The 24,104-nt window shown below is 43.3% G+C and overlaps 1 protein-coding gene across 4 annotated transcripts in view; it reads left to right on the top strand.

The window, feature by feature from the left end:
- The window catches only part of ZNF608 (zinc finger protein 608), a 111,622-nt gene that overhangs the window by 32,950 nt on the left and 54,568 nt on the right, over positions 1-24,104 (top strand). For all 4 annotated transcript variants that reach the window (XM_028493173.2, XM_028493171.1, XM_024122186.3 and 1 more), the window contains one exon: positions 12,206-12,461. In XM_028493173.2, coding sequence (XP_028348974.1) covers positions 12,206-12,461 — 256 coding nt within the window. The remainder of the gene's footprint in view (positions 1-12,205; positions 12,462-24,104) is intronic.

Here is a 24,104-nt window from a genome sequence, read left to right as displayed (position 1 = left end):
GCAGGGTGTTCACATTGGGGGATCTGGGACTTGGCAGGCTGGGAGCAGGAATGTAGGGAACGAGGGGACGTGGTGTTTTTTGTTTTTTGTTTTTTGCGGTACGCGGGCCTCTCACTGTTGTGGCCTCTCCTGTTGCGGAGCGCAGGCTCCGGACGCGCAGGCCCAGCGGCCACGGCAGGGACGTGTTTTTAAGGGTACCAGAGTAGGAAGATAGAAGGGAAGGCGAGCGAGTTTATCTCTATTTAGGGTCTGGCACTGATTCTCAAGGGGAGGTGCCTTGGACCCTTCAGGACATCGTTTTAGGAAGGGCAGGATCAGGTGTGGGCAGTCTGAAAGAGCATTTTCAGAACGCCCACCGATTTTGTGATACAGCCTCCTGAAGGGAAGGTCTCATCATCGTCTTGGCTGCCAGTGACACAAAAAGATGGCGGCAGGAGCTGGCATTTGGGGATGAAGTCTGGGTTCTCGCATATCAAGTCATCTGATCTGCAGTCATGGTGGCTGCAGTCAAGGTGTTGTCATTATTTCTTCACCTGGATTGAAACAGAAGGTTCCAGAGAGGTATAGGGCCCACGCTGTGGGGCTGCCAGTGGCTGTTAGGGTGAATTTAAGGGCTCGCTATTAAAAAGCTAGCAGTCTTGTTTTTCTGGTAGATGGGGGGGCGGGGCCCAAGCCAGCTCCCCAAGGGTGGGCACTGTCTCCCCTTGACTGCTCTGTGGTGTCGGCCACCAGACCTCCGAGACCATGGTGACCTTGGACCCTCTCTTCTTTGGTTTTGGTCACTCGGCTCTCCCCTGGTTTGCTGTGACCTCAACAGACACGCCACCTGCTCTCTTTCTGCCCCATCAGTGTTGGGGCCTGCAGGGTTCTGGCCCTTCTCTTCGTACTTTTCACATTTCCCCTGAGCTATCTCGTCCTCTCGGCTGGCTTCACCACTTTCTCTCTTGCCAGTGACTCCTCTCTAGTCTAGATAATTCTCTTGAGCTCCACACCGTTCTGTCCATCCGCGTGATAGACGTCGCCCCTCCACCCTCCGTCCATCCTCCCCATCCCAGGGAATGACACCCTGAGCCCCTGAAACAGAAACCTGGAACTGGTCCTCGAGCCTCCCCACTTCCCCACCTTGCAGAGCATGGCCTCTCCCCCGACCCTAACCACGGCTGCACCCTCTTCCGTGGGTGACTCTAGTAGCTTCCTAACTGTCCTCCTTTCCTGCAGTTTCAACCCCCTCACACAGCTTCCTTTTTACCACAGAAACTATACATCCTCCCATGCCCCCGCTTTCATATGCTCACCGCCCTCTGCTAACTTGGCAGTCACCCCCCCAAATTCTTATCCCGACCTGGGCTCTTCACGAGCTCTTTCTCCGTCCTTAATGTTCCATCTTTTTCCTGACCCCCTAAGCCCCCTTAACTGACTGTGCCATCCAGCATGGCTCAGCTCTGCCCACACCTCCCGCCCTTCCCCAGGCTCAGTCCTGCAATTCCTTCAGATCTGCCTTGAACACTCCTTGCCCCACCCCTTGGTGCTCCCACAGTGCCCTGGGCCTGACTGACCACCGCAGCCCTGACCCTACACTGCTCTGTGGCCACTGTTGGTCTCCCCAGCATCCTCGGGGCCCTCTAGGGCTCACGGAGCAATGCTTGGTGTGTGGTGTCACTTGGCCACCAAGATGAGGGAACGACTTCCCCAATGGTGAGGGGGCTTTAATCAGCAGCCCTTGTAAAGAGGAGGACACAGGGTCAATACACCATCTCCCATCACGCACACTAGGTCCCACACAGTAACACGTTGGCTTGTTGATTTCAGGACCTCTGCACAAGGAGTTGAAATAAGCATTTGTTTCCTTTTATTCTAAAGTGGAATGGCTTAGCATCTTTTTTATTAAAAACTAGTTTTTAAAAGAGTTATGAAAGTAGTACATATTCATGTTAAAATTCATGCAAGCACAGAACGCTATAAAATGAAAATCGATCCCTCCCCATTGCCCCGCATTTTTTTTTTTTTTTCTGGTACGCGGGCCTCTCACTGTTGTGGCCTCTCCCGTTGCGGAGCACAGGCTCCGGACGCACAGGCTCAGCGGCCATGGCTCACGGGCCCAGCCGGTCCGCGGCACGTGGGATCTTCCTGGACTGGGGCACAAACCCGTGTCCCCTGCATCGGCAGGTGGATTCTCAACCACTGCGCCACCAGGGAAGCCCGCCCTGCATTTTTTTATACGGATTAAATTTCTAGAAGGATGCATAAGAAACTGTTAGAAGAGAGGATCTCCCTGGAGAGTGACCTGTTGACTTTTATTTAAAGTCTGACTTTTCCCTCTGTTCTCAGGAGGGAAAACAGAATTCTGCGCGTGTGGGCAGCTTTTTTGTCGGGGTTTGGGAGGGTTCTGTGAGAAGAGAACTTTAAAAGTTTAAGTAATGGTACAAAGCTTGGTAGAGGGCATGGCAGCCCTCACTGGGATAGCTGGTCTCTTGCTTTGCTCCTGACCTTTCGAGGTAACTTACCTCTTAAGACTTTAGTTTCCTTAGTTTATAAAATCAGATGAGAAAGCCCACTCTTGCCTTTCGGTAGAGCTGAAATAAGAATGAACATAAAAAAAATGAAAAAAAACCCAAAAAAGGTTAAAAAAAAAAAGAATGAATGTGAGTGTCTCCAGGGTGTCCTTAAAGACAGGTATGGAGGTGGCTGGGGGAGCTTCGTGATTTTCTTTCGTTCTGTAATCGTCCATCTCTGTGATGAACTATGGAGAGCTTTACTTAGTTGTTTGACTTGATATGAAATTAAAATTTCAAAGCTTGCATTAAGAGAGTGATGGCTGTTTTGAATCAGTGTTTGGAAGTTATGGAAGGATGAGGGATAAGACCTTGATGCTGACTGAGCATCTTAGACCTGAATTTATGTGAGCAGCGTTTAGGTTTTGCACGGAGGGAATGGTACCAAGATAGTATGCTGGGCAGGATGTCACAACTGCCTCCTTCCGTGGTTGGCCCACCCTGCTGTGGAAAGCGAGGCTTTGACCCTTTCCAAAGTGTCATCTTAGTTCCCATAAGGTGTGACTCAGGCACTTCCTTGTTTGAACTTGTTATGACCAGCATGTATTGTGTCTATAATTTAAATGTCTAAAATATTTGTTGAAAATACTCCTTTTAGGTGGTTGCAGGTGAGATTCTCTACTGTAAAGAAGTGCTGTTAGTTGAGAGGGTTAGGAATAAGGTAATTTTTCTTTTTTTCCCCAAACAGCCTTTTCTTTCCTTCTTTTCCCTTCCTTTTTCCCTTCTTTAAATCATATATGTGTCCAGAGATGGTTGAGGATGATAGGCCTCCAACCTTTCCCTAATTTCAAGGGGAAATTGGGGTCATGCAAAGACAGGCAGTGCACTGATGGCCAGTATCTACGAAGATACCCAGTAGTCAGGGATTTTGAAATTGATTTGCTTGCTGATACAGGTGCACCCACGTGAAGCAAAATGCAGAGTTAAAAATTCAGAGTTTTACCTCTGGGCCGCCTTTTTTTTTTTTTTTTTTTTTTTTGCCGTACACGGGCCTCTCACTGCTGTGGCCTCTCCCGTTGCAGAGCACAGGCTCCGGACGCGCAGGCTCAGCGGCCATGGCTCACGGGCCCAGCCGCTCCGCGGCATGTGGGATCCTCCCGGACCGGAGCACGAACCCGTGTCCCCTGCATCGGCAGGCGGACTCTCAACCACTGTGCCACCAGGGAAGCCCTGGGCCTCCTTTTTTAAAAGTTTCACTGTTAGGATTGGGGGCCAGATCTAATTGAAAGAAATGGGATTTGTGTGGAACTCTTCAGGAGTTTAACTTTATACAAAGTAAAGAGACTTGTGAAAAGGATTAATCCAAGAAGACAGACTTTTTAAAATAGCTTTACCACTGCCTCCTTTCTTTGTGTGTGTGTGTGTGTGTGTGTGTGTGTGTGTGTGTGTTTAAGTGTTTTTGGAAATAGGCAGGATGTGAGGAAATCAGAGAACCCTTACGAACAAGATAGGAAAACACTGATCATTTCCTGCTGTTTAAAGCATGCCCAGCTTGCTGAGCAGTGGAAGATGTCACTGACACTTTTAAAACAGGTGAAGAATCTGTCGCTCAGCAATAGCACAGATGTGTTTTTCTGCAAAGAACACAAATGAGGCTAAGTATGTGACAACTGCTGTGGAAAGTGCCTGAGGCCGTCCCCATGTCCGCTCCACCTCCACTGGCAGCACTTTTCTGTGGAACTCAGCACAGCTGATGGAGGGCCTTCTAGGGGAGAATTTGGTTTGGCTTCAAAACAGCATCAAAGAACTTAAGACACTGAGTCTGGAGTAGTTGAATTACACTCTGTCTTTCCATACTCAGTACCTTCTATTTTGCTTTGAAAAATTGTCATGGCTAGAGAATGAAGTTAAGGATCGTCACTGTGGTTTAAAATATATTTTACACCTGTGGCTGGCCCGTGTGTGCCTCTGCCTTGTGACCTGCACGTATGGAGTCACTTCTGGAGTGACACGCTAACAGTCAGCGACCTTCCCTTGACCACCACCCCCAAGCAGCACCACAGAGACCCTGGGTTGGCATTCTGCGATTTCAGCGTGGCTGGGGTCCTGGTTGGAAAAGAAAGCATCCGTCTTGGCCCCAACTGGCCTTAGGGCCAGAGCCCCGTTTCAGCCCCAGGCTGAGCCCTACCCGTTCAACGGAGAAGCTTTTAAAAGCACTTGAACAGCTAAAAAGTACTTTGGCTTTTTATTTGGGGCGGTCTCTGGTCTTTATACCTGGGGATGAGAAAATGAAAATAATGGTATGATTCCCAGTCATCGTACATAGCTGTTGCTTTTGGAGTCAGATGATTCAAAATAATAACAACAGCAAAACAAAACCTGAAGCTGCCGCATAGCACAGGGAGATCAGCTCGGTGCTTTGTGACCACCTAGAGGGGTGGGATAGGGAGGGTGGGAGGGAGACGCAAGAGGGAGGGGTTATGGGGATATATGTATATGTATAGCTGATGCATTTTGTTATACAGCAGAAACTAACACACCATTGGAAAGCAATTATACTCCAATAAAGATGTTTAAAAGCAAAACAAAACAAAACCTGAGCTTTGGTTTCCGCGAGGTTTTTAGTCGAGGTTTCTGGAGGGATGGCAGTATTTGCTTGGACACAATGAGATGTACCATTCTGAACTGGGTGTTGAGAAAAGTGATCAGATGCGTGCCTTCTAACATGCAGAAAAGGGTCAGAAATTACCTGGGGAGGTAGGTTTCAAACATGTTGTGTTCTCTGTTACATTGAGAAGAGTTTCTTTTGCCGTTTGACCAATGTGGGTTCAAATTCTGGCTCAGCCACTGACCCTAAGTGACCTTTTAAGTTTAAGTTTCTTATTCCTCATCTGTAAAGTACTTTAAGTCATAGCCTGTGAGGACTGAATGGGAGAATGCACAGTATAATCCCTCCTGTGTTATATGTGTTAAACAGTAGCTACTGATGTCATTAGTGGTTTTACAAGAAAGCCCACGGACTTTGGCCTTGAATTTCAGCTCTTTGGGTAAGTTGCCCATCCTCCGAGATCTTCAATTTCTGCTTCTATAAAATGGGGACATAATGAGTGTCAAAGGAGATAGAACACATATGGGGGCCTGGTGCACAGTTGGCCCTTAGTAAGAGTTTGCCCCTGTTGTGTGGCAGCAAGTTGTAGAGCATGCGTTGCCCTGATCACAGTTCTAGAAGGAAAAGTCTTCAGTACATGTAGGAAAGATAGACTTAGGAATGACAGAAATACAATTGTTGCAGTTGTGTCCGACAGGGATGGAAATTTACCCTTGACGGATCATTTTGGGGAAAAGATTGGTGCTTAAGGAAACCATTTTTTAAGCTCCCTTGCTCTACTCATGAAGCAGTGATGTCAGGCAGAAAAGATAGTTAAAATGCAAAGTGATAGACTGCGCCAGTGGTCACCTTTAAAGAGCTGTGATTTCCCCTACACGAAGTGTAGTCTCTGTCTAATGCTTTTTAAATTAAAGAGGTGACTGTGGGCAATCTCATAAAACAGCCAAATACCAGGACATGGAGAAAATGTGAGCATTAAGTAATTGTGCCCTGGCGCGCTCATAGAAGGTAAAAATATTGACTCTGAGCAAAATAATAAAACACCACTCCCGCTCTGGTTGTTGGCGACCTGAGAATCCCGGGATTGAGGAGTTAAGAGCAAGATGAGCTTGGAGATTTGTGGCAACAGATGGCAGAAACCCGGGCAGGCTCCCCAATGGGGGTTCAGACCTGCCCCGGGGTGTGGGAGGGAACCTTTCCTTGAGGCTTGCCCCTCTCCAGGCTGTGAACTTCCTTCCCCTCTGCCTGGCAGCGCTAGCCCTCCCCGCAGCAGAGCCACCTGACTGTCCCTTTGTTGGGTCTGAGCGGAGCCGGAGTGCCTGGAGCACCCCCAGCCCTGCCCTGCCGACCCCTCCTCACTTGCTGTCAGTTTGTGGGTCCTGGAAACCCATCACCGGCTGCCACAGTCTGTGCTCGTGAGATGCAAAGCTGCTGCCACTCACACTCCAGCTTTGCAGCCTTCCTTGCTCATTGGCACTCAGGAAGCTCTTGAAATAAGGTGAACAGAGGAAAATATTGCCAGTATCTCTCTGCGGATTTTTTTCCCCCAGTCCTCTGATTACACACCCTAAGTGCCGCTATCTGTGTAAATAACCTTTTCTTCCCCGCCTCCCTCTCCCCTCCTCCCATACTCTTAGGCTCTCTCGAGTGATAAATAGCGGGGCTACTGCTCAGCGTGCACCAACACCTGGGAATAATCATGCAAAAATAACAGTGAGAGACTGCCGCGCGTCTGTTCTTGACATTAACTTTCCTCAGTTTGACAGGCTGCCACCACCAGCTGTTAGACTTATGGGTCTTTCTTTCTTTCTTTTTTTTTTTTTTTTTTTTTTTTTCCCCACTGGAGATGGCTGCTTTCCTGCTTTCCTCTTTTGGGCTCTAGCAGGTTACATCAGTGTCCCGTCAAGATAACAGAAAAGAGCTTTGACAAAGGAACCATCGCTAAAACCGGCCAGTTCTCTCTTCTCCTCTTTTATTCCATTTATTGGTATTATTTGACTAATAATTCCCCACCAGTGTTTAAATGGAATATCTGATGATTACTATTTTAGGGTACTTCCCTCCAGAAAGGTATTTTTAACTGCCTCTCTTGAATTGCCTTTGAACGTAGCAAATCCTAGCATTTGGCTTTCAAGGGCCAAACCACCTACTGTTTTCTTTTCTTTTCAGTTCAGGTCTCAAGTATATTTGTGATAATAATAATCATATTGACAATGGTAATAGCTTTTATTTATTGAGGGCTATTCCGTACTAGGCCCTGGGCTAATGTTGTTTGAATGATCTCAGGTAGTACTCACCTTAGCAGCCAAGTGTTATTTACATTTTACAGTTGAAGGCACTGAGTCCCAGACAGATCAAGCAACTTGCCAAGGGTTCTTAAAGGTTGAGATGGATTCCAACCCCAGAGACTGATCCCTGTCCCGCACTGTCTTTTACATGCTGTTTTTTGCGCTCAGGCCACCATGGACAGCCCCTTGGATGAGGTTCTGCAGCGACACTTGTAATTTTGCTGGATTTGTATGTTGATTACTGCTACAGTCTTGCCCACTCTTGTTTTGCTAGCGGCGCCTGGCACACAGAGGTGTGTTAGTGGGTGGACATGTGATCGAGTTGAGGTGAATAAAAGGAGACTTTGCGGGGAGCAGCGTGCAAAAAAAGAGGTACAGCTAGAGACGAGTAGAAGGAGATTTTCTAGAAGTGTAGGACTCGTCAGGGCCTGCTATCAAGTGGGGTTGGATTAAGCCGGTGGACGGCTGCCAGATGCCAGTGTGTGAAAGGAGCAGTATTTCCTCAGGCTGAGCTTCTCAGGGTTAAGCCCTTTTTCTTATACTTTTAACACACTTTAACCGCCCTTAGCCATGCATTTGGAGAGGATTATAGATTTATGTTAAACATAGTAGGATATAAAAAGGAGCTTTGTAAGAGTGGATGCAGGGTTAGAGAACTGTAATATCAGACCAGGGACTTTCTTTTTTCTTTTTCAAAGTCATTGTTTACTGAGCTAAGCACTATGCAGAGCTTTCACTGGGCATGAATTACCTCACTGCGTCTTCACCACGACCCTGTGCAGGTTATTGTTATTCTTATTCCCATTTCTTAGGTCCAGACACTGAGGCTTAGAGTAGCCAGGTCATTTGCTCAGGGTCCCACGCAAGCAAGTACCACGAGGGTCAGGATTTGAATCCAGCACAACCCGAGGTTTATCACTACCCAAGTCCAAGTGTATGTTGCTTCCTCCCCAGACTCCCTCATGGGAACCGTTGCTACTCTGTCTTAAGGAGCCTCATTGGGTGAAGAAATTACGTTTCAGTGTGTGATCAGTGAGTGACTGAGAAATCAGGGTGCAGTGGAGTTGACCTTTTGTATAAGGCAACGGTAACTGTTGAAGATCTTTCAAAATCCTGCGTGTCACGTGACTGTGTATTAGCTACCATGAGATACACAAGAGAACCAAAACCTTTGTGAGGGGAACTTCTCCCACTGGGGGTGTTAGCTGGTAGAAGGAAATGGCCACACTCTGAATTATTTCTCTTTCACCCCTCTTTTGTCTCTAGTGTTAGTGTATGTTGAACCCGTTCTGTGAAGGTCCTGCTTGGAGGATGCTGCTCTTTTATGCTCACCTGGGCTGCCCCTAGAGATGCTTAACTGCCCTTGCACACAAACAGATATGGGCCACGGTTTTGTCTACAATGAGTAAGTTAGGTTAGGTGACCTTCTACCGCCAACGTTCTGTGGTCGTCTCGGAAAAGCTGGAAACGCCGACTCACTGCTTGTGTCTGCGTAGGTCCCTGCAGGCTGAGGGAAGCTCAGCCCTGTCAGTTGATGCCACGAGGAAGGTGGGCCCAGCATAGCACGTGAGCCAATTATTATGTTATGAGATAGTGGAAATTCAGACTTTTCCCTAATTTTTTGTGTTGGTCAACAAATGAAAAGGTTTTTAAAAGTAGCATACCTGCCAAATAAAACCTGCCTCTGGGAGCAGCTATCATTCCCCACCCCTTTTCCAGTTGGTGAGCTCTGGTGAAGAGGGACCCCCAGTAGACCACATGGGAGGTCTTTGTTCTCCACTCCAAATCCTGAAATCTCAAGGGAGCAAAGTTCCCTTTTCTACTCTCACTGATAATGATGATCGGTACCTGTGGGAATGGGAGTTTTGAGCTACATGGAGGAAGTGAGTACAGTGGAAAAACTAAGAGAAATTCACTTGTGCAAGTCAAAGAGTTGAACCTTTAAAACTATATTACCTATTGAGTTTTCCTATCAGGTTTAAGAGTTTTAGACTATTATCACATTGGGGGGCTGTTTATGGTTAAGTTCATATTTATAGTCAGACTTCTCTGAATCTTAGTTTTCTCATTTTAAAACAAGCCTGCACAGGGCTCCAAGGTCCCTTCTTTAAAGGTCATCAACTGAACTGTTTTCATTGCATTTGAATTGTGTTAATGGAAGTAAGCACAGTTAACTTACTGGTAGGCCCAGGATACCATGGCCTCTCCCATCAAGGTTCTAGATTCTTTAGAAGCTTCATCTTTGAAATTACATAAATATCCCCAATAAGTATGTGAGTGTGTGTGTGTGTATCTCTATACAAATATATTCATAAGCAGAGTTATACTGAAATAGGGATTTGGTCTAGGAATTCTCTTGTGAGAGGATTCGTCATCACTGTTAGAAGGCCAAAGAATACATTTTCCAGTTGAGGAACATGGGCCTCGGTGAGGTTAAATGCCTCTCCCAAGTCATAAGCTTAATTAATGTGGGAGGTGGAGCCAAAGTCCTGGTGTCAGCACACCCTGTCCCTATAACTTCTGTTGTACATGTTGCCCCAGGGTGTCCTGAAATTCAAAATTAGAGAGTTGGTACTCTCTGAGACTCCTCACCTCTTTTATTTCATTCCATTTTCTTGTTTATCTAACTGAAGCTATATTTGTTCTCTTGGAATTAATGTACGCTGTCGATCAAGGATGTAAAGGATATTTTGAGAATATTGTTCCATTTTGTCTTTTCAGTTTACATCTGTAGCACCAAATTACAGTTTACAACTAACTATACAGATTAAGAGGTTGTTGGGAATCATGCGCAAAAAAAATGTGCAGTATAGCTGGTTTATAATTTTCCTTGGTCTTTTTTTTTTTCTTTTTTAAATTCTAGAAAGTGATTTCAATCTCACGCAATCTTTTAGTTGTAATAAAGACTACAGGGTTGCATTGGCTCCCCCTACCCTCCTTAAATTTTCTTCCTCAGAACCCCTTTCTTCATTTGTCAGCTCAGTTTTAAAATAGGAACTATCAGTGTGAACTTTGATCCATGTTAAGCTGCATTTACACAAAAGCATAAATCACCAGATCTGGGGTTTGGGGCTGTTAAATGCTTTCCTTTCTTGGGCTCTGTGATCAAGAAGGAAGAACAATAAAAAGCATGGAGCAAAAGGAGTTTCATGGCAGCTTCGAGAGCAGGAAATTAAGTTTCTTTAGTGTGCAGTTGGATGAAGGGCTGTTCTATTGCATCTTGGATCACTCAGGCATGTGAACGTCTCTGTATCATTTTAGTGAAATGCAAACTGTAGAAATAGTTCCTACAGTCATATGAACAAGGAGCCCACACAGATGACTGCTTCAGCTGTTTATCTAGGAGCACACTTCCTCATATGACTTCTCTTGAAATACACTCTTTTTGTGTGTGGGTTTTTTTTTTTTTTTTGACGAACAAAGACTATATAATATTATGTCTGTAGCCAAACGTTGATTTCTTACAAACATTAACTGAGAACATATAAACAGACTAAGATGGCATTTTACCAGAACAACTTTCTCTGTGTCCTTTTTACACAACTAATTTGTTAGCCCAACTGATAAAACACATACGGTATCATGTCTTGTGTGTAGGTGGTGTCTCTGTGCAGCCTGAGGACATAGGTAATCTGGAATCCTGGTGCAGACATGCTGTGTGTTTGGCTCTTTCACATTTGATAACCTGTCAGCAGGGCCAAAGCTATTCCGTAGCAGTCACAACAATGGTTAACGTGGGTGGAAGGAATGAATGAGTCTGTTGACCGTCTACCTACTTAGTACATGCATAGTCTTCGGTTTCATTATGGCCTGACTCCTAAACTTTTTGTGGTGAAGGATTCCTTTGCTTGCTCTCCTCAGGATCGGGGTGCAAAGGAGTTATTGTACCACAAGATCTTGTTTTGGCTGTCATCTACTTATACTTAGTACATGCATAGTCTTCGGTTTCATTATGGCCTGACTCCTAAACTTTTTGTGGTGAAGGATTCCTTTGCTTGCTCTCCTCAGGATCGGGGTGCAAAGGAGTTATTGTACCACAAGATCTTGTTTTGGCTGTCATTTCTCTTTTCGGACATAGAGAGGGCTGCTGAGTCTTGGTCCAACTCATCAGGAATCTTTGTTGAACCACTAAAGGATTTGTGCATTGGAGAAACTCAGATTCTGTTGAGCACACGTATTTATTTCTCCATTTATATGAATTCTGCCAAACTTTGCAGTAGAACACTTAGTTAAAAGTTGATGCTTAATACATGCTAATAATATCCAGTTTCTGTGTTTCAGTGTGTGTAATCAAATTTATGTATTTTATATATTTGGCAGAGTAGTTAATCTATTTTAGTCGTGATTTAATTCATTATGGTTTATAAAATACTTTGAAAACAATTTTAGTCCATCTCCTGTACTTGAATGGCCAGTGATGCCTATATGGGTATTTATTAGAGTTTCTCCTTTGGAAAATACTGTAATGTTGAAAATACGATTTCACGACAAGCGGGAAATAGTCTTCATTTGGCAAAGCATATTTCATTCACGTCTCTGGAGGCTGAAGGTTGTTAATTGGTGAATTTAGAAGGACTTGAAGGCCTGTCTATAGCACAGGAAGCTAGAGCTCCAATGTTTACCTTGTGTGTCATGAAAAACGAAAATGCTTATTTCTATTCCGCTTTGTATTTTGGCACCATTAAAACACTCAAAGTGTATTATAATTGCAAATGGAATTTGGAATGGTGATGTATTCTGGAAGTGATGTAAACAGATTGCATTGAAAAGAGCTCCGAGCATGCAGCACCACTGCAGTAAGCCTGTCTGTCTTTCAGGTTGACCCCCTGTTTACAGTGCCAGCACCACCGCCGCCGATTTCCAGCAGTCTCACGCCTCAGATTCTGCCCTCCTACTTTTCCCCATCTTCATCCAATATTGCAGCACCGGTTGAACAGCTTTTGGTTCGGACTCGTTCCGTGGGTGTCAATACGTGTGAAGTTGGAGTAGTGACAGAGCCAGAGTGTCTTGGGCCCTGTGAACCCGGGACCAGTGTGAATTTGGAAGGGATCGTGTGGCATGAAACAGAAGAAGGTAAATACAATTTATTTTTATCTATTTTCCCACGCCCTCTTCCTCATGATGTATGTGTGTCCACCTGTAAGGGGAATTTGCTGTGTGGTATTCAGAGAGGACAGAAAAGTGGTTTCTATGCTCTCTCAATTTTTGTTGAAATAAGAGCTATGTTTCTCTTTTTGTTCACGGCTGCTTTTACATTCACGATCAATCTGGTGTCCCTCAAAGTGGTTTTCCGCTTTAAGCGCTAACTTGGAAGGCCTGTAACAAGCAGGGTGAAGGTTACCCTTTCTCCTAGGAGCTGTCATGGAAATCAGAATGGGACATAGATCTCAAGTTCATTTCCTTCTTGGTTTGCTAACAGATCTGTCTCCATGTGGGTGTCGTGGTGTCGTTGAGGCTTATATTTCCCTTCTGAATCGACACAGGGTTCCTGCATTTAGCAGGGGCCATTGCTGTCATGTGACTGTGGCTGGTTGATGCTGAGAGCTAATGAAGCCAAGGTCAAAGGCTTAAGCCCCATTTGAGCCAGTCAGTTCTTTTCTATGGCTGGAAACAGCACCTTCCCGGCCCCTTAACCCAGCAAGCCCTCTGGCAAGTGCTATGCATTAGTCACAAGAGAACCCAAGGTGCAAGAGAAATGGATCAGGGTGAATGTCTCATTGCTCTTGGAAATACACATCAGGCGTATGTCGTACTGACAGTGGGTCCAGACCATGGTTGGCCACATCTCACATCTCATATGATCATCAAACAGAGCGTGTTTCAGATGGCCAGTGTCCTTGACAGAGGCCAACAGATAATTACAAACTGAATATCAAGGAGAGAGCTGCATTGCTCCTCGGGGGAGTGAATAGAGGAGAGCACATAAGAAAGAAGCATGCCCCAGGGTACACCAGGGGACCAAAGGAAAATAAAAAAACACAGGGGAAACATTTTTTCCTCTGAGCTGGACTGGTCAAGGATAAGGAGATGACTGTTGTCAATAGCATGGTCTTTAGGGAGAGGAGTTCAGAGCAAGGATAAGGGTAACAAGAAGGATCTGAGACACCAAATCATTGTTCAGGTTCCTCTATATCAAGGGGAAAAATTGAGGGCTGAAACTCAAAGGAGAGGAAGTAAAATACATGCTAAAGAGGCTGAGTTGATGGGAAAGGAGACTATATTGGGGGTAATTGTTGGGAAAGAAATAGTTGGGAGAAAATAGTTAAGAACAGTGACAAACTAGGGAATGAGAGTAAACATGAAGACTGAAAATCAGGCGACAGGTGTAAGCATAGTGGTCAGAAGGCAGAAAAACAGCCCAAGCTGTTTCAAGATAGGAAAAAAAAACTTAAGGGGAAAATATTTGAATGCTACATATTACATTGAATGTACTCTTCTTGTAGGATGGATTTGATAATTAGATTAAAAATTTTTGTGGATAGCATCAGTAAGGAAAAAGCAAGATTGAATTATGTAAGAAGTGACCAGAGAAAGGGAATGAAAACGGTAGATACGGGGAGCTCTCTTATTTGCTCAAATAGAACTGAGCAACAGTTAAAATTTACTCTTGGTTTTAGAAATTTGGGGGGTTTTGGGGCTCCTCCCTCTTTGTACTTTTAACTGGAAAGCCATTTAAAACAGAACTACGCAACCACATTGGGAGGAATTGATGTCAGAGGAGCGGGAATTAAACCTTGCTTGCCTGTTTAGACCCTGTTCAGTGCAAGGGACCCATGCGGGGAGACGGCTTCTCCCTCACTGTCCGTGGGTTGTGCACAGTGCATCTTCCCTTAGATTTTCCCTAGAGCAGAAGTGGTGGATAAGAGCTTCAGACTGGCATCTTGGAGGGAAAAGTATAGAAAAGGAATCAAGACATTAATAAGGTTAATTAGTGGAGGTGCTGACTTTCAGGAACAGAAAGATTTGGAAAGAGTAAGGGTTAATTCCCATCAACTTGAAAATTAGATTTTCTTGTAACTTGGATAATTGACTCCTTAGGGTGGAGCACTGTCTTCCCTTTCCTAGATATGACTTGGTGCCCATCTGTATAAGGCTTGTCATGATTTTATTTATTCCAGCATGTGATAGGACAGGTTCCCACAGTGTGACCTTCCTGCCTGGTAGAGGTTGTAAAATTAAATTAAAAATTAAAAATCCGGAAAGTTTGTCTTTCTGGAACAGCTATGACGCTTGGGTTATTTTTCACTGTGCTTAGGAGTCTGCTGGGTTTTGCCTTTTAACCTTGGCCTCTAATAAAAGATGGGATTATTTAGGGGGGAAAAAAAAATCTGTGTTTAAAAACTATAGCAGTATATGAGTTGATCAGGAGTTCTGATACTCTGGGCATGTGCTTAAAGAGCTTTCATCATCATTATTATTTAGGAGTGATGTACATAAGCCCTCCCCATTTTCTCCCTGTTCTCTGAAAATCCATCTCCTAAGTCTGATGTAACTGCTCTGATCCACTGTGATCCATGCATCCCTGTGGGTGGCTTCCCTTCATTCATACGGCAGGCCAGTTGCTTTAGAAGCTTTTTAGGCACAGCAGTGGAGCCCTCAGCAGCTCCAGCCTCCTTTGAATTGCCTCACATTTTCTAGGATTTGGAGTGTGTGGATATTTACTGTGGAGACAAGAAGGAGATGGAGCTGTTAATAGAGTTATTCTTGCTGAATAAACTAAACTTCTGACCTCCATAGAATTTAAGAACTCGCCTCAGTAGAGGCCTGGGTCATTATATGTGTGTTTAATGTGTAACCATTTTCAAGAGCATTCCGTTTGCATTTTTTTTCGGTACAGTGTGTTGAAAGCTCTTGTACCGATTGAAAAATTAAACCCACTTGACCATTAATTTTTCCCTTTCGGGAAAAACAAAGAGAGAAACAGAACAAACACATTTGGAGCCACTTATTTGGCAGAGCTAAAAAAAAAAGATGGATTTGGGGGGAAGTGAAGGGAAAGTAAGCTGTGGCTGTTTTTAGTATAAGTTTTCCCTAACAAAGAGCATTTGTAAAACTGTCAGTTGCCTTTGACTAACGTCCTATAGATTGAGTTGAATAAAATCTCTTCCTTGGTATTTTCGTTTTGAAGATATTGTATAACTGGTAGTGTTTTTTCACAGACCCAATTTATGTGCATTCACGCATATGTGGTGTGTGTGTGTGTGTGTGTGTGTGTGTGTGTGTGTGTGTCTTGAGATCCTAGAAGTCTTAAAAGCTCCTATCTGCAGTCTTTGGGGGAATATTGAGTGTACTTGTGATTTCGTTGGAAGGTGGTAGGAACAGCAGAACTGGAATATGAAATCCCCACTAGGTACCTAATTGTTTCTTATGCTTGGAATTCCTCATTTGAGGAGTGTTCTTTTAATCACAGACTTTCCTGCTTGTATTACTGCCAGTCCATGAGGTCCTGGTTGCCTAAGAACAAAACTATACTTCGGAATAAAGTGTTAGGAGAGAAGTTCCCTCTGGAAATAATTAGTGGGTTTCAGATCATGCTTAATAGTAGAGCAAAACTATTACTGCATTTGGATGTATAGTTATTCTACTCTGATCTTTCTTCTTTAAGGTGAATGCATAGGAGCAATGACGTATTGTACAAAATTACTCACAGATGTGAGAAGGAATTTCCTTAGCATTTCATTCCTGACATTTGGGACACACATGCCAGTGTATAGTTATTTGTTTGAAAATTTGCTCTTTTGGGGAGGGAAAAACAGAAAGAAAACATGGTGTATACAGCAATGTATGTAAATACCTATGTGTTGAACTTGGCTTTTTAGCTTTCGAGAATGTGTTTTCCTTTTCATTCTTATTGAATCCTGTTTCTTACTGGTTTGTTTTTTTTTTTTTGCCCTCCCCGAGAACATACTTGTCTTGGTTGGGTCCATTATTCATTGTTACGACTGTTGTTTACCACAGCTCTGCCATTCTGTCCTTAGGCAAAGCCACTGAAGAAAAGGAAGTGAGAGAAAGAAAATCGGTATTTGCCAGTGATAGTGATGTCCTTTTAAACATCTGTAGGTTAGAGATAAGTGGTTCTCAACTTTGTGCCTGTGAATCACCTGGAGAGCTTTTAAACCATGCTGATGCCCAGGCACCATTCCCAGGTATCTCCATGGTCTGGGCTGGCAACTTGGTCTGGTTTGGTGACCTGCCATTGGTGTTTTCTCATATGTCCCCAGGGGCTTCTAATGTGCAAACAAGGATGAGAACCATTGTCTCAGGGGAAAGAGGGGATGTCCTGGCCCTTTGCAAGCTGCTCAACTTTTTCCCTTTAAGGAAGTTACATGTATTATTGTCTTATTTTCTCAGGTATGACATGGACAGAGACACCTGCTATGTTCACCTTACAGGGTAGATAATGTCTGTCAAGATGCTGTGGTGTGACAAGTGAGCATAGCTGTTTAATGACTGTGCTAATGAGAAAGAGGGTTCAGCTTTGATCCTGAACATGCACTCCACATAGGTTTTGAGGGGCTTAATGCACAGCTAACTGGTGTACCGCTCGTCCTAATTTATTAGTGCGGTGGGGTGGACCTTAGTTTGTTTCTCCGGTGAGCCAGACACTGTGACTTCATCTCTGTGTGGTCTGCTGAGTTATTTTTGAAATAGTTCAGAAACCCAGAGTATTAAGGAAAGTTGATAAAAGTAGCAAATAAAAGATTGTACTCAGAAAACATTGAGAGTTTTCAGAGGGCTGATGGGAGTACAAATGATGACTTACGAGAAAACACCTAGTGTGAGAGGAGGAATGCTTGTTTATGTCAGGTCCTTCACCTGATGTTCTGTGCGTTTTCTGAGAAAAGAAAAGTGATCTTGAGAATTCATGTTTGGATTAGAGAAGTAAATGATTCTCTTTTAAACCATCAGAGATGTTCTTAAATTCTTCTGCTTTTCTGCATCTCCAAAGTCATAAAGAGGGTAGTGTTTAACTGTGCAGTAGAGGGGGTTTCAAGCTAATTCATTAAAAAGCAAATGATCCTACATAATTGACAACCGATCTAATTTTTGGTATTGTTATTCCTATTCTGCAGTACTTACCAATCTTTTTGAAAAGAGAACATTCTTTTTAAATCTTGATTCAAGAGATTAAGTATTAATCCAAGCTTACTTTGTATTTTTAGTAACTGAGCATGGAGTTGGTGCAGTACTTTAATGATTGAAACACTACTGTTTGTTGAGATAGTTCCCAGTGATTTTATAAGTTCAGCTTTGACTCACAAGGGGAATAAGATGCTCACTTTCACTTCTGCATTTCATTACCTGCCATACCAGTGCTGATTACAACTGTGCAGTGATGGGGAACTTTAAGATGGCTGGTGGGCAGGCTCCGTATCAGTACTGTGCTCAGTGGAGATAAACCAGCCCCTAGGATGTGAGTTTGGCAGGTGAGCATAGTTGTTTAATCACTGTGCTAATGAGAAAAAGGGTCCAGCCTTGATCCTCAGCATAAAGTCCACAGAGCTTTTGAGGGGATGAAAGAACTACTAGTTACTTCCACTCTGTGTATCGTGCTGGGCATGCTTGCTCCCACCCCCCCCACCGCCCGCCGTCACCTTCCCGGGCCATCTTGCAGTGGTGGTTGCTGATGAAAGTATGGATTGTTTCTTGAAATTCATCACCGCTGGTGGTAGAGCAGCTCAAAGGATGCCCCTTCCACAGAGTACAAGTGCTACTCATTTTCACCTGCAAAAGGCAGCCCAAATAGAAAATCAGATCCATATGTTTGCTGGACAATATGCCAGCTTAATTACCTCTGATTATTCTGTGTACAATGGTGAAAATTTTTTTAATAAACTAAAATTGGTTTGATGATGTATATTATAAACAACTACAAAGCTCATATCACAATTTTTTTTTAAGAGTACTGAAACTAATGTTAGCAGCTTCATAGAAAAATACAGAAGGTAAAATGGAGGCAAGGTCTTCACAGAGTAGACACTCAATAAAGATGTGTTGACTGAAGGAGAGAGTAAAGAAGAGAGGGAGGGAAGCATTGTCTGGGCCATTTTCCTGAGTTTTGCTTTATGCTTTCTTGGACCTGTTTTATGCTTTTCTGATGAGGTAATGTGGCCAAAGTCTGGATATGATGAGTGATTGTGCGTTGCTGGAAAGCCATAACACAGACAGTCACTTCACCTCTTGTTATTGTGAAAAATAACCTGCTATCAGGTAGGATTCAGCTGAATGTTTTTGGATCAAACATTTGTTCTTTTGTGTTATTTGTATATGTATTTTGGTGGTGACATTAGGTGTTAAGTAATGAAGTGGTAAGTTTCAAACTCACTGTATTAAAGGCATTTTGTTTCCCCTTTTGGTTGGTTGATATCGTAGCTAAATACAGTCCTGTATGTGAATACAGAATGTAAAACATTTTAAACTAAACTCTTCTTCGGACTAAGGTATATATAGTAAAAGATTTAAGAAGTTGTCTTACAAGATTTGTGGGTGTGTGGTATTGTCCTGTGTGCTTGTTTATCGTTTCCCTGTAAAGGAGTTGGTAAAAAAATCTGAGTCTTAATATTATAGTGACTCGGAACTGAAGATACTCTTTTCTAATTACAAAATTCACACAGTCTCATGGGTTGCAAAGAATAGCTGTTGGCCCATCTGGATTAAAATATGAATTAAAATATTCCATTGACTTTTTTAAATACAATTTTTTATAGCAGCTTCTCAAGCTATAATTTACATAACATACAATCCATCCATTTAAAGTGTAAAACTTGATGGCTTTTTAGTGTATTCAGAGTTGTGTAACCATCACCACAATTCATTCTAGAACATTTTCTTTACACTCCAAGAAACCCTGTATTCATTAGCAGTCACTACCACTTACCCCAGTTCCCCATTTTGTAGACTTTTACATCTTTGTCCTTACCTGATTCTTTGTTGTTTTTATGTGTAAATATGCGTGTTTTATGGATAAGAGAAAGGCTTGTTGAGCACTTATTCTGTGCCAGGCATTGTGCTGGGTGTGCTTGCCAGGTAATTTCCTTCAGTCCTCAGGACAAAATCCAAAGTGAGCTCACGCTTATTATATTTTATTTTTTTAAAAAAATTTTTACTGGAGTACCGTTGATTTACAATGTTGTGTTATCATGTTTTAAAAGGGGAGACTTAGAAAGGGATTCACCTGTGCAAGGCAGCACACCTGGTGAGGGAATTTGAACCTATTGGTTGGACTTCTAGAGCCCTTGCTCTTCACACGTCCTCCTGGGTGTTCTGGATTTCTGTCACTGCTCTAAAGACCCTGTATATCTCTCAAAGTGCTCTTTGGAGAGAGGGAGTAAAAAGTGATGTATTAGCTGGAGTTTTTATTTTTAAGCGTGGAGTGATAGGAAATTCTTTATAGGTCTAGCGTCTGATTTTGGCAGGAGTCATTGAATCAGCTTCAGCTGGGTTGCTGTATACAAACCATCCCTTTCAGCCCCACTATGCTGTAAGCTTCCTTAGTGCACAAATCCCATCTGTTTTGTTCACTGTTGGATCCTCGGCGCCTGGCACAGAGTAAGTACGCCATACATATTTGTTGAATGTTGGGTAAATTTGCAAAACAAAGTGATATGGTCTTGATACCTGTTTAAGTTTGAATAGTGTCGCTTTCTACTCAGGAATATGCTACTTTTAAATTAAGTTTGGCCTACACAATCTGGAAAATAGAGTTCCAGAAATCTACTTTGTCACTGATTTTTTTTTTAAAGCCATTATAAAATCTGACAATGTTTTTATTGTATTTCAACTTCCATCCTTGCTGTTATTAGACTTATTTCCACAAAAAAGGAGAAACAAAATATTTGGCGTGCTTCTTCCCTTCAATCATTTACATCCTCAATCTGGTTTTAATTTTTTGATTATAAAAGAAATACATGGCCATTTTAAGACATTTGGGGGAAGAAAGAAAAGAGAAAAAAATCTTCTATGATCTCACTATTCAGGCAAGTACTTCAATTTGTTGATTTCTTTCTTAACTTTTAAAATATCTATTTAAAAAAATGTAATGGAGATCATTCGGTAGTACACTTTTGAATATTCCTTTCTCTTCTTTTAATCTTAACATTAAAAGATAAGCATTTCTGATGTTATTAAAATACTTTCTAAGACACATATTACATTGATATAAAATATTACATAAAATGGACGCAAAAAATTTAAATTCCTCTCATGGCAGCTATTTACATTGCCTTCAACTCCTTAGATAGCTGTCGGCACTGTGTCGTTGTGCGTGAAGTTTTTGTATTGTTTTATGGACTTGCGATTATTATGCTAGCATCAGTTTTCAAGAAGCAAAATTGCTGAGTCCAGGACACAGGCGTTTTTAATGCACTGGAAGACATTAACCGCTTTCCCAAAAGGTTGAACCGGTTCACACTGCCCGGTGGAGTGCCCTCCTCGGTTACCTTTCCCAACTGTGGCCTCAGTGACATTTGGATGACAAAAGGCATGAGGTTGTAAGTCAAATGCATAGCTTGCAGTGTCCATATCCAGGGTCCTGTCCTAGACAGAATGGGAATGGGACTTTGCCCTTGTAGTAAATATCAAAATGGTCCAGCCTGAGAAGGCAGGTGTGCAAGTGAAGTGATGTTCCCAAGAGAGCGTGCCGCCGGGGCTTTGCCTGGTGGAGGGCTTTGCTCTGGATGGAGGGAGCTTCAGATTTCATTCCTGCTTGTGTCTAGAATGACATTTTACAGCTTTTTTTTCCCCCAGTGAAAGAAGTTAAAGAGAGTTTTAGATCTGAGGAATTCAAACACCCAGGGGAGAAAATTAGCCTGTCAAGCATCCATTCTGAACTGGGAGGAATCTAAGTCACTCGTGTTTCTGTCTCTGCAAACATCTTTCTTTTGGGTTCTTCTTCTTCAGAAGAAGGACAGGTGAAGGACAGGATCTTTATAGGAAAACCTTTGCGCCGCATGATTTGTTGATAACATATAGTTTGTCACTTGCCATATGCCAGCAGTTTTCGGATTTCTCTGCGGCACACCCCAGCCCTGCCCTGCCCCCAGCATTCCATTTCCTCTCATAGCCCCTTCCCTTGGCAGCCTGTGTGTATAGACACAGCAGGAGGAAGAACTATCCAGGTAGTTTTTAAAAGTAATACCTACCAAAGCATTCCCATATGTACCCAGGCCTTCTGTTTTCAGAGGAGTTTGGCTAATATTTCCCAGGCAAAAGCAAACTAAGCTGTAGGGAGAAGGAATAGCATAAATTGCAAAAAAGCTGTTCTCAGCAAAGTTGGGGGAATTAGGCTCATGGGCACAATTACAGAGTAACCAGCGAAATCTGATGGAACAGCCCAGAGACCCAAGAGGGGCGTGGATAAAAAGTGATATGAGGTAGGCAAGACCCTTACTGCTCACTTGATAATTGCTTTTAACTGAAAATTGCTTTTAACTGAATAGTAAACCGAGCAATTATGTACTCACCACACCCATATATATATTCATTTCCTAATGATGCCTTCTGACTCAAATATATATTTGAGACACTTTCATAGTATTGCAGTCCTCGGGTGTTAGAAGTATGGCTGTTTCCTTTACATGGCACATGACACATTTGGCAGGCCTGAACAATTAAACAGTTTTGCCCCGGGAACTTTACATTGCTCTGCCAACACCATGTAATTAGCATCTCATTTATGTGGAAAACTCCTGTAATTAGCCCTATTATTCTTCTAGAGAAACTGGGGTCCAGACAATCTAAATAAAGTGTGTACCCTTTCCGGATTTCTAGATTCTACCTAAAATGATCAGCCTTGCCTGGTTTTAAGTCTGTGTGTGTTGATGTATGTGTGGATGAATATAACCAATTATTTTAAAAATATGCTAAAAGGCAAATAAACATTTGCTTGTCAGTTTGAGGTTTTGACTGAAATGTGGGAACTCAGTTCGGCTTATAGAGGGAAATGTTTTTAAAAAATTTAATATTCACCAAATATTTTTACAAAAATACCCCAAATGTCATTTTTGACTCCATATTTCCTAACAAGAAAAAAAAAAAATGGCCCAGCACTTCCCATGCGTCACAGGCGGTACCACATGTTCTTCTGGCTCAGTGGGCAGCCTGTTCCCGCCAGCCCTTCAGGGCCTCACACGTATACATCTGCACCGTTGGTATGTTGCCATGTCGATGTCTTCTTGGTATCCACGTTGACAGACAACTTTTGAAGGAAGTCAAGTTGAAAGAGCTGACTACGGAGAACATTTAATGTGTCTTATTTTGCCCGAGTAGCAGCAGAGACCGACTTGTTTAAAGAGAGCCAACGAAGACTGCTTTCCACCACTTTCTGCAGCTTTAGAAGGAGAAGACCCAGTAGCTCTTCAGAATATGAAAAGCCGCCCAGTTCCAGCCAGTGCTTGCAGAGCTGCTTCTTACCAGCACCTCAAATATGTACATACGGAATTCTTTCTAGTTCAAACAAACCTGTAGAGGGTGGATGCTGCAACAGCAGAAGAACCATCACTGGGGTCAAAGGGCATTGGCTGGGCGCTCTCTGAACCTGGAACCGGGGTGGCTGCAGTAAGCAAGCGTGTGAGAGGAGCTTTGAGTTCCAGACGTCTTCGAATAGTCAAGGGCAGACAAGTTAGGAGGCCGTAGACTGGAACTGGGACAGGCTGCTGTGCAAAAGCACTAGTGCCACGTTGTTGTCTCTTCCTTAAGACCTCTGCTTGGTACTGGGACTAAAAGGCATTATACATTCACAGGGAGCTCTAAAAAATGTTAAGTGCTGAATGGGTAGTGGAACAGATGACCCGATTAGGGCAACGGCGGGGGCGGTCATTTTTCAAAGAAGCAGAATGCAGTGAGCTACTTAAAACTATGTTGACTGCACATTTATCTTCAGTGATTCAGAAGGAGACTGTTAAACCCTCAGCCAGTTACTAGAGAATCTCTGAAGTGTATTCCCTCTAGGACATCTCACTTTATATCTGGCTTTTGAATTAAATACCTTCTAAAAGTAAATATCATCAGTCGTACCAGCCCACCTTGCATTTTCTTGCTCAGAAGGAGACTGTTAACCTCAAACCCTCAGCCAGTTACTAGAGAATCTCTGAAGTGTATTCCCTCTAGGACATCTCACTTTATATCTGGCTTTTGAATTAAATACCTTCTAAAAGTAAATATCATCAGTCGTACCAGCCCACCTTGCATTTTCTTGCAGTAGCACATTTCCAAGTATGGAATTTCAACAAAGCATGACATATGTTGAATGTGACCGTTAAGTATTTGAGGCTGTGGTTAGCATCACCGTCCTCATTTTCTCAAAGCGAGGAAAATGGAGTCTGGGGAATTTATGACTGGGATGGAAATCAAGGCAGGGTCTAAAGGAGAATCAAGTGCCACAGAGTTCTAGTAGCTTCAGTGATGGCGTGGGAGGAATCTAGTCTTGCCCACATACCCTCACCTCAAGGTTTCAGAAGGATATGGGCTGGACCGTACTGAGCTCCTCCACTGAGGAGTCATTTCAGCTAACGCAAATTCTCTGGGGTCTGGGTGCTGGCTTGTCGATAAGCCCTTTTGTCTTCACGTTTGACTCCCACCCTGATCACTCACGATCAGTAGTGTCAAGCTTTACACTACATTTCACCCAAGGGAGATGCAGATCTCTGCCAGAGGGGTAGCCACCCTTCACTTGGGTACATTTACTCAGGGTAAACCTTTGCATATTTTGGGAAGTAG

This window comes from Physeter macrocephalus, chromosome 8 (assembly GCF_002837175.3).
Source record: "Physeter macrocephalus isolate SW-GA chromosome 8, ASM283717v5, whole genome shotgun sequence".
Taxonomy (NCBI): Eukaryota; Metazoa; Chordata; class Mammalia; order Artiodactyla; family Physeteridae; genus Physeter; species Physeter macrocephalus.
Note: the sequence above shows the minus strand (reverse complement) of the source record. Positions and strands in the feature narration are given on the sequence as shown.